The sequence below is a fragment of the Grammomys surdaster genome, unplaced genomic scaffold (assembly GCF_004785775.1).
Source record: "Grammomys surdaster isolate TR1022 unplaced genomic scaffold, NIH_TR_1.0 125562, whole genome shotgun sequence".
Taxonomy (NCBI): Eukaryota; Metazoa; Chordata; class Mammalia; order Rodentia; family Muridae; genus Grammomys; species Grammomys surdaster.
In genome coordinates, this window is record NW_021620409.1 from 362,605 (window position 1) to 372,579 (window position 9,975).

A 9,975-nucleotide genomic window follows, 5' to 3' on the forward strand; every position below is an offset into this window, starting at 1 on the left:
TCTCTCTCTCTCTCTCTCTCTCTCTCTCTCTCTCTCTCTCTCTCTCTCTCTCTGGTTTAAAAGGGCAGGCCGATGGTTTGGAAAGGGAGGTGCTGGCATGGGCAGTGGGTAGGGAACCCAGGGCTCTGAGAAAGCCAGACACAGCAGAACTATTCTGTTCCAGAGCTGCAGGGTCCACAGATTCCAGTCCAAATCAGCCAATGGGAGAAGGCCCCCTAATCCCAGGGAACTAAAGAATTCTCTTCAGTTATTCAATTCCCCTGCTGTACCCCACTCCTTACCCCCTCCCCCACCCTTAACCCCCGATAGACTCAAAGGAGCCAGAGACCCCCATGAGTGAGCCTAGCCTATATCAGAGGAAGTGAACTCGACCTGACTACCTTCCAAGAAATTTGAGGAATGTTCTAAACCAGGTGTCAGTCAGGACTGTACTATGAACCTCAGCTTTGATACAGACAAAGTGTTCCAGTTCTCCATCCATGGACCCCATACTTCTGGCTCCAGGCTCCTTGTCTCATCTCCGCCCCTCCCCCTGCTGAGTAGAGAAAGGGAATCCAGCCTCTTTATCAGAAGCTGGATTCAGACCTCCACGGCTGTGAAGGGGTTAAGAGGCAGAGCCAATTACCTCAACCTGCCCCTCCCAGGGATTAAGAGTCCTCTATAAAGGGGACTGTCGACCCAGGCAGGTCTAGGGGGTTATTAGGGACCCTGCCACTGTGTTCACCCCCACAGCCATGTGGGAACTTCGGTCTGCCTCCTTTTGGAGGGCCATATTTGCTGAGTTCTTTGCCACCCTCTTCTATGTCTTCTTTGGGTTGGGAGCCTCGCTACGTTGGGCCCCCGGACCCCTACATGTCCTGCAAGTGGCTTTGGCCTTTGGCCTGGCCCTGGCTACACTGGTGCAGACTGTGGGTCACATCAGTGGAGCCCACGTCAACCCTGCGGTCACTTTTGCCTTCCTTGTGGGCTCCCAGATGTCCTTGCTCCGTGCTTTCTGCTACATAGCAGCCCAGCTTCTGGGGGCCGTGGCTGGAGCGGCCGTGCTGTACAGCGTCACCCCACCAGCTGTCCGAGGAAACCTAGCACTCAACACGGTAAGGGCTGGCCAAGGGTCGGGGGAACACAGTGTCCTGACATGCTTGCTCATGTATGAACATATGCTTGTGTATGTGAGTGTCTGTGTGTGAGCTGTAAGTGCTTTGGAGGGGAAAGGAAAGCATAGAGCCCTCCATGGAGAATCCAGAAAGTTGAGTTCTGAGCCCCTTTTCCTTCTAACTTTTGTTGCTGGGGGTGGGGGAACTATAGTCCTGGCCTTCCTATGTACCCAAAGAGTCCTCCTGCCTCTACCCTCTCCAAGTGCTAACATTACAAGGTACATCCAAACATATCCAGTTTATGTAGTGCTGGGAATGGAACCAGGGCCTCGTGCATGCTAGGAGACAAGTCATGTCAAGTGAGCTGCATACCCAGCTCACTCTTCAGGTTTTCTTTCTTTCTCTCTTTCTTTCTTCCTTTCTTTTCTTTCTTTCTTCTCCTCTGTCCCCTTAAGATAGGGTTTCTCTGTGTAGCCCTAGCTGTCCTGGAAGCTCTGTAGACCATACTGACTTCAAACTCAGAGATCTGCCTGCCTCTGCCTCTCGAATTCTGGGATTTAAGGCGTCTGCCACCACTGCTGGGCCAGGTTTTTAGATTTGCTTTACTTTATAAAGTCTCAGTTTCTCCTCCCATGTGAGTAAGTGCAACCATTTCTACAATGAAGAAGCGCTGTTAGGATAGAAACACTGACTCAGGAGGGGCTATGCATCCATCCTCTCCTGGGAACGGAACTGCTTGAAGTGGGTATAGCACAGCAGTGCTAACAGTTGCCTCCGGTTTTATTTCCTTTGGCCAGCTGCATGCTGGGGTAAGCGTGGGCCAGGCCACCACTGTGGAGATCTTCCTGACGCTCCAGTTCGTTCTCTGCATCTTTGCTACATATGACGAGAGGAGGAATGGCCGCATGGGCTCGGTGGCCCTGGCTGTGGGCTTCTCCCTCACACTGGGGCACCTCTTTGGGGTAAGCAAGAGAGGTGGGAAACTTCTTATTCAAGGATTCTAGGGACCCCAAAGTATTACCAACTTATAAGGGTTCTTTCTTTCCCACCCCCACCTTTATGCTTAAGGTTTTTTGTTTTGTTTTGTTTGTTTTTTTGGTTTTTCGAGACAGGGTTTCTCTGTGTAGCCCTGGCTATCCTGGAACTCACTCTGTAGACCAGGCTGGCCTCGAACTCAGAAATCCACCTGCCTCTGCCTCCCAAGTGCTGGGATTAAAGGCATGTGCCACCACAGCCCGGCATGCTTAAGTATTATATACCCCTTTTCAGTACCCCTTTGTTGGCACAAAGGAATATCGTTCCTATAACTACTCTATCTAATCCCTCTTGACTTTGGGATGGAGAGTTACACATCTGGGTAAGAACTGTTCTTCTGGGTCCATGAGTCTGTCCCTAGATGGAATATCAGTGTTACTCTCTACCCTGGAGATGTGTGAAGCTGGTATTGCCCCATTTGCTGCTGGCTGGAGACAAGACAGCAGCTCTTGCTGGCCACAGGGGCTATAAAGAAGAGAAGCTGGAAGGGTCGGATGGGGTGTCTCAGTTGCAACTGTGTGTGTCTCTTGCAGATGTATTACACTGGTGCGGGGATGAATCCGGCCCGTTCCTTTGCTCCTGCCATCCTTACCAGGAACTTCAGCAACCACTGGGTAAGTAAGAGTACAGGGTAAGTCACAGAGTGTGTTTGGATGGGGGCTGGACTGCAGGCTGCATTCCATCCAGATGTGTTGGCTGTTCTGCCAGCATGGAGCTGAGGAGGCTGTTACAGACCTTGGCATGCTTGCTTATGTACACTGCACTATTCTGCCAAAAGGAGAAGCTCTTAGCTGCGTCTGGGGATACATGCCTATAGTGCCAGTACCTGGGCAGCTGATGCAGGAGGAGTATTTGAACCCAGAAAGTTGGGGTCAGCATGGACAGCTTAGCAAGACCTCATTTCTAAAACAAACTGACTGGAAGGTCTTATTTACAGGGAGCTTCTCGTGTTAGCTGCAGCTTCCTACTGAGCATTCACTGTGAGAACTAGAGGCTATTGGATAGTCAACACATCTAAGACAAAAGCTCCTGGTTCTAGATGTCAGAATGTATGCACAGGGCCCAGGCAGCACCTTATCTTTAAGACTTACTAGTCTTTATACACGATTCTGACTAATACCTCACTCTTTGCCTCTATCCATTAATTGTAAAATAGGGTACTATAAAAAAAGCAAACGTGAAAGTTATCTGTATGGCGCATCTGGCACAGACTCTGGCATGGAGTAACTGTCAATTAAAAATGGTAATGTTTATATTGCTTTGGGCATATGAAGATAAACATGAAAATAATTTAAAATAATCTGCGAAAATGAGCAGCCATTTCTACAGCAGCACTGGTTACAACAGCCAAGAGTAAAAGCAACCCTAATTCCCCTTGCTAGATGAACAGAAAAATCAAACGTGGATGGAGTATTATTCTGCTATAAGAAGAACAGAAGTTCTGATATGCCATGGCATAGACCTCTAGGACATTATGCTAAGTGAAGTTACCTGTCACCAAAAGATAGCTCTTACATAGTTATACTTACATAGAATATTAAAACTCATTTAAATACGCCAATGTGATGGTACAAAGCTACATTTCCAGCACCCGGGAGGTGGATGCAGGAGGATTAGGAGTCCAAGGTCATCCTAGGGTACATAGCAGTTCAGGGCCAGCCTGTGCTACATGATACCAAAAAGAGGAGAAGATGGAAGAGGAAGGGAAGAAGAGGAGAAAGAGGAAAGAAAAGAAGAAAGAAGGAAAGAAAAAAATACAAATCGCTAGGAACAGAGAGGAGAAGGTTGTCAGGGGCTGAAGTGGGGGTCAGACAGGCGGTTTGATGGCTGTATAGCTTTAATTTTATAAACTCAAAACATCCTGGGAATGAGTGACACAACAATGTGGATACATTCAATCCTATCAAGCCATGCGTACACTTCAGAAATGTTAATACTCGGGCACATTGGCGTGTGCTGATCATACACAGAACTCAGGACAACTGCGAAGAGCCGCCTTGAGTTTGAGGCTGGGCTGGGTTGCACAGTGACTTTGACATCAGCTTAGGCTACCAGAGTGTCTCAAGCACACACAGTTCTGCAGAGCCGGATGTGGTGGTGCACAATTCCTATCCGAGCGATCTAGAGCCAGAGACGGGGGTCTCTGATTTTGAACTTGCTCTGTAGACCAAGTTCCAGGACAGCCAGAGCTACAAAAATAACCCTGTCTCAAAACAAACAAACAAACAAACAAACAAACAAACAAACTCAGCCCGTTCTGGGGACGCTGCTCAGTGGGTACCCTGCTTGCCTAAGGAGCACAAAGCTGAGTTCACTCCCCGATACTGAATACATTCCAATAGTGGTGCATGCCCGTTATTCCAGCACTTGGGAGGGCCAGAGGATCAGGGGTTCAACGTCATCTTTGACTATACAGCCTGTTTGGGGTCATCCTGAGCTAATGAGATCCTGCATTAAGCAAAGTAATATAAACAATGCTTATTAGTAAGGTAAATTTTATGTTATAAAGGGTATCTTGCCACGACTTATTTTTTTTTTCCTCTGAGGAATACATAAACTAGTTTAAAATGACAACAGATAGAATATATGTACACTAAGGGGGTAGAGGTAGGATGAAGGGATAAGAAAATAAAATGATTAGTGAACCGGAAGAAAGTGACAGGTGTTAGGATATAGACAGCAGAGTCCAGGTTTGTTTGGTTTTTTTAAAAACAATTTAATTTTTGTTTTGTTTTATTCTGGGTCTTCTGTTGTCTTGAGACAGTTCTCACTAGGTAACCTTGACAGCCTAGAACTTGCTGTGTAGATCAGGCTGGCTTTGAACTCCCACAGAACCTCTTGGTTTTGTCTCACTATTGCTGGCATTAAAGGTGAGCGCCACCATGCCAAGCTGTATTTTATTTTCTAACATATATAGGTGTTTTACATATATGTCTGTACACTTTGTGCCTGCCTAGTGCCTTTGGAGACCACATTGAGCATTTAGATCCCTGGGAACTGGAGTTACAGATGGTTGTGAGGTGCCACGTGGATGCTGGGAATTGGTCTAGGGTCCCCTGCAAGGACAGCAATTGATCTGAGTCATTCTGCAGCCCCACTGAGTCTATAACTCTAAAACCAACCAACCAAGTCCACGTGCTTCACATGAAGAGCCCCAAATACGGCAGCAGCAGCAACAAGCTACATTAACTTTTACTAATGCCTAGTTGTGTCCCATGAGAGAGCAGGATATGTTGTTTTCCTCCTGAAGAGTCCCGAAGCCTGAACATGCCTTCTCTCTTCCCACAGGTGTACTGGGTGGGCCCAATCATTGGAGGGGGCCTGGGCAGCCTACTCTATGACTTTCTCCTCTTCCCCCGTCTCAAGAGTGTTTCTGAGAGACTGTCTATCCTCAAGGGAGCCAGACCCAGTGACTCCAATGGACAGCCAGAGGGTACAGGGGAACCTGTCGAACTGAAGACTCAGGCCCTGTAAAAGCTCCAGTTGGAGAGAGATGTAGAAAGCCGCTGGGTTTCAGGGAGGGCTAAGCCAGCCCTTGGATGAAGAAAGAGACTGTGGGGAGGGGCATGTACTTCTTTATTTTTTAACTTATGTTTTTTTCATTTTTTTCCTTTTGCTGTGTGAAATCTTTCAAGTTGCATTCACGACTGGTTGGTGCAAACTTCCCTTCCTCCCCGCTCCAGCTACCTTCGCCGTGTGTGCACGACTGTTCATATGAATGTGGGTGCGTGTGGCCGTGTCTGAGTTTGCGGGCACAGAAGCTAGGGAAGGGGAAAGAGGTGTCAACATGTATGTCCTTCCCCACTCCAGTTTGGTGAGCACAGGGAACCCAAGACCTTAAGTTTCTGGCCTTTACCCTGCTTCCAGTGAAGTATATGCATCTTGATTTTTGAGGGGTCACAGAAGACGGGGGGAGGGGTTTGGAGGGCAGGGAGGGGGGTCATTCCTCTCAGGAAGCAGACAGAAAGGGGGAGGCAAGGCATTCCAGGGGTTGGGGGGAGGTCTGGGGAGAGGAATCTTATTTCCAGATCACTACTACTAAGTTTTGAGGGAGTTAATGGGAGACTGTAGCCTACTGATTTCAGGGATGCTTGTCCCAGAGACTGGGGTAGAAGCTCTGAGAAAGGTAAACACGGGGCTTGAGTTGTTCTGTAAAGTCACATAAGCCTGCCAACATCCACTAGGCTAGGCTGCGTGTTCATTCCATCGACTATGGACCTTCCAACAGAAGCAGGGGTCAGGCAAGTCTAGAGTCTAGAAAAATGAAATGGTTTAAAAGGCCCTGCCTAATAGCCCTGGATAAACAGCACTGAAGCCCAGAATTGCTCTTTGAGGCTAAACTATGAAATCTGGTGTCTGAAGCAAATTTACAGGAGTTGAGGGGCAAGATGAGGGATTTTATTTAGAGCAAACTGAACTTTGCAAATGGCATCTCTGTACTTTTATCACTAGCTCCATAGTCTTCTATTTTTGTACGTCTTTTCACTTTTCTCCCAGCTATCCTTTCTGCTAACTCTCCCTCATGGCCCAGATATCGATCTCCTCTATCTAAATGCTTAAATTCGGAGATGATTTTTCTTTTTTTTAACCCTATCTTGTATTTGTTGGTAAAATAGCATCGTCTCAGCAGGGGCGCAGGTGACCCCGAACGAACAAGGAATATTCATTGCAGATATTTCTATTCTAAGCCTCCTTGTATATACTTTGCAAGCTTTAAACATACGCCTATAAGAAGGCGGACAACCCTAAACTCCACCCCAAACACCAAACTCTGCACTTCCTCCCAAATAAAACACATCTTTTCTAACTAGCCATTTAAGACTTTGGAATAGTCCACTTGACTGGAAGGGGAAGAACGTCTGTAAATTCTCCCTTAATTCAATCTTGATTCTTATTATAATTCAGTAGAAAACCCATAGCGTTTTGGTTTTTACTTTAGCGAAGATGTCCGACTCACATAAAAATGGTCCTTTTGGGTTTCCCTTCTTATCCAATCTTCCCTCTCCTCTCGACCGGAGTCCAGTGGCTCCGCCCGGCTCGCCCCGCCCCGGCTCGCTGGCCCCGCCCCCATTCCCGCCCGCGCAGGCGCGGACTGGTCGCTCCCGGCCGAGTGGCGGGAAAGGCTGCGACCCCCTGCACCTCAGGGCCGCTGGCTCTGCGAGGCTTCAGAGGACTCGCGTAGAGCGGGTGAGTGTCGGTCGGACTCAGGGCTGACAACAGGCATGCCCGAGGCGGCGGGGCGGCGAGGCGGCGAGCAGCGGGGCAGCGAGCGGCCACCTTCCCGCCGCGCGGTTGAAGGGCGGGGGCGGGGCTCCCGGCGCGCACGCGCGTTCTGACCCTGCTCCCGGTCGAGCGCGCCGAGCACCAGCCGCGTATTAGCGGAGTCTCTGCGAACTCTGAGCATGGGGTAGGGAAGGGACCTTGGGGCCAGGATCTCCGAGTTCCGAGAGCAGAGCATAAGCTTTCTCGGGGACACGGCGCCTGGAGGTCGTCAGGAGTCGGGATTCACAAACGTTGGGGTCTTCGTAGGCAGGGTTCAGTCCTCTTGCCTAAGGAGGACACGACTTTGGAGATGTCAGCTAGGACGAAAGCCATTAGTTAAGCTTCTTTCCTGGAGTGTCATTTCCTTGTCTTTGATGCTGTCACTAGAACCTCGTTTTGGGAAAAAAAAAACCCACCAAAAAACAAGAACAAAAACTACTGAAGCCCGTAGTTTTACATTCACTTTGAGACCCCATTTTGGTTGCTTACAGTTTTGCTTACTCAGGTGGGAGGCTTGCGTCCCTGACATTTTTCTCACCCAGTTTGACTTCCAACCTCAGGGAAAGGATGTGTTTGCTTCGCGTTCATTCCTATCTCAAGGTACCTGAACTCCCTCTGCTGGAGAGTTCTTGTCACTTCAGCGCAATAATTCAGTATATCCAGCCCTCCAAGCTGGTCATCCCACAGAAACCTTGGCGGGTTGGGCTGCTTGTTGCCAGCCTGAGGATTTGAATGAAGTCCTAGGAGCCCACCAGGAAGAGAGGACTGAATCCTGTTCAGATATTGATATCGGAACAGGAACACACACACACACACAGATGAATCATAAATAAAAGGACAGAGTCTTAGTATTAGTCCTTTCTGGGCTGGAATTCTCTGTGTAGACCAGGCTAGCTTCAGACTCACAGGTATTCACTAGCCTCTGCCTCCCTAGTACTGGTCACTCCCCTGTTTGTGTTCCTGAAGTATTGTACCTTTGTTTATTATCAGTGCCAATAAATAAAGTTTATTGAGCACGCTAGTAATGTAGTGTGCATGGCGCTCAGTGCCAAGAGATGAGAGTAGAGTTCCTGGCCTTGAGTTCCTGGAAACATGTAGATGTAACTGCTGCAGTTGTACTGACAGGACTCCTCCCCAGCTCTTCCACGCTGTGCTCGGTGGTGTGCGTCCTGTTGCCTCCTCCCTTACCGTCCAGACTTGTCTACTTCAGTCTAGGGAACAGCATTTATTAAGTACCTTCATTATCCCTGGGATCAGGAGTTGACATTTTAAGTGCAGCTGTCAACTGAATTATATTAGAATCACCTGAGAAGCATTTTTCTCTTCTGTCTTCCCATAGTGAGAATTGAACCAAAGGCCCACCCACACCAAACCCTGACACTGTGTTCTAGTCCTCTTTCCTTGCCTTACTTAAACGTAAAGATTCCCCGAGTTTCCCAAACTGGTTTCCATTTTGAGAACACCCTGCCCTGAGCTCCCAGTCCTGGGATTTCAGATATGCCGCCCCCTGACACCCAGTGTAAGCAGTGATAGGACCAGGACTCAGGGATTCCTACCCTTGGCAAGCCAGCTGAACTCCAGCTCCTTCCCCATCTTCATCCCCAGGCCCCAGGAACATTTTTTAAAACACTTGCCTGAGCCCCACTCCCTGGAAATCATAACTGTGCCTCACAAACTCTAAGGCTAACAAAGGGAGTCAGCCATCTTAAATAATCTGCTTTGACTCTTCCCTTCACAAAATGTAAATGCCTTGAGGTAGGAGTCTGCATGGCACAGGAGAAGGGGGTGGCTTCTGGGTCAAGAAGTCACAACTGTTGTTTGAGTAGTCTTCAAAGTCCATAACTTACCTGTAGATGGGAGAATGGCAGCAGCTTGAAAGGTGACCAGCAGAAGATCATTAAGACTATATTGTGGCCAGGTGGTGGTAGCACACACCTTTAATCCCAGCACTTGGGAGACAGAGGCAGGCAGATTTCTGAGTTCAAGGCCAGCCTGGTCTACAGAGTGAGTTCCAGGACAGCCAGGGCTACACAGAGAAACCCTATCTCAAAAAACCAAAAAATAAAAAAAGACTATATTGTGGGCATGGGTGGAGTTTTTAACAAGAAAGGATCTTCTGTAACCCAGGCTGACCTCTACTATGCTGTGTGGTTCTTCTATAGAGAGGATTGAACCAAAGGCCCACCACACCAAGCCCTGACACTACCATCTAGTTTCCTGGGTCCCAGTCCTACCACTGCTTACACTGGGTGTGGGAGCGGCACATCTGAAACCCCAGGGAGCCCAGGGCAGGGTGTTCTCACTAAGGATCCCTTGAACATATGATCCTCCTGCTTCTACCTCCCAAGCTTGGAGATTACAGGTTTGCAGTGCCTGCCCAGCCTAAAACTAGAGCTTCCTTCAATAGTGTATGTTAATGGTGTGCCAATGAGGGAGGTACAGTGGTGTGTGTGTGTTGATGGTGTGCACATGAGGGAGGTACAGTGGTGTGTGTGTGTTGATGGTGTGCACATGAGGGAGGTACAGTGGTGTGTGTGTGTTGTTGGTGTGTACATGAGGGAGGTACAGTGGTGTGTGTGTGTTG

The 9,975-nt window shown here is 48.6% G+C and overlaps 2 protein-coding genes and 1 long non-coding RNA gene across 3 annotated transcripts in view; 2 read left to right on the top strand and 1 right to left on the bottom strand.

Annotated features, from left to right (window-relative positions):
- Window positions 1-7,146, bottom strand: part of LOC114638233 — an 11,214-nt gene extending 4,068 nt beyond the window's left edge. The window contains exon 1 of the long non-coding RNA XR_003713853.1: window positions 7,087-7,146. This is a non-coding gene — a long non-coding RNA (uncharacterized LOC114638233). The remainder of the gene's footprint in view (window positions 1-7,086) is intronic.
- On the top strand, window positions 663-6,939 carry Mip (major intrinsic protein of lens fiber). Its single transcript, XM_028786627.1, has 4 exons — window positions 663-1,094; window positions 1,892-2,056; window positions 2,663-2,743; window positions 5,418-6,939. Exons 1-4 carry the CDS (start codon window positions 735-737, stop codon window positions 5,601-5,603), a joined length of 792 nt encoding a protein of 263 aa, XP_028642460.1. The 5' UTR covers window positions 663-734; the 3' UTR covers window positions 5,604-6,939.
- A 151-nt stretch (window positions 7,147-7,297) lies between the features above and the next one.
- Timeless (timeless circadian regulator) overlaps window positions 7,298-9,975 on the top strand; it is a 23,245-nt gene continuing 20,567 nt past the window's right edge. The window contains exon 1 of the mRNA XM_028786625.1: window positions 7,298-7,316. The gene's annotated coding sequence lies outside the window, so the exon portion shown is untranslated. The remainder of the gene's footprint in view (window positions 7,317-9,975) is intronic.

Bases quoted from the DNA above. Each gene is read 5' to 3' on its own strand.
- Mip (XM_028786627.1), top strand. From the start codon at position 735: ATGTGGGAACTTCGGTCTGCCTCCTTTTGGAGGGCCATATTTGCTGAG. The intron at 1,095-1,891 runs GTAAGGGCTGGC...TCCTTTGGCCAG, and splicing joins GAAACCTAGCACTCAACACG to CTGCATGCTGGGGTAAGCGT. The intron at 2,744-5,417 runs GTAAGTAAGAGT...CTCTTCCCACAG, and splicing joins GGAACTTCAGCAACCACTGG to GTGTACTGGGTGGGCCCAAT.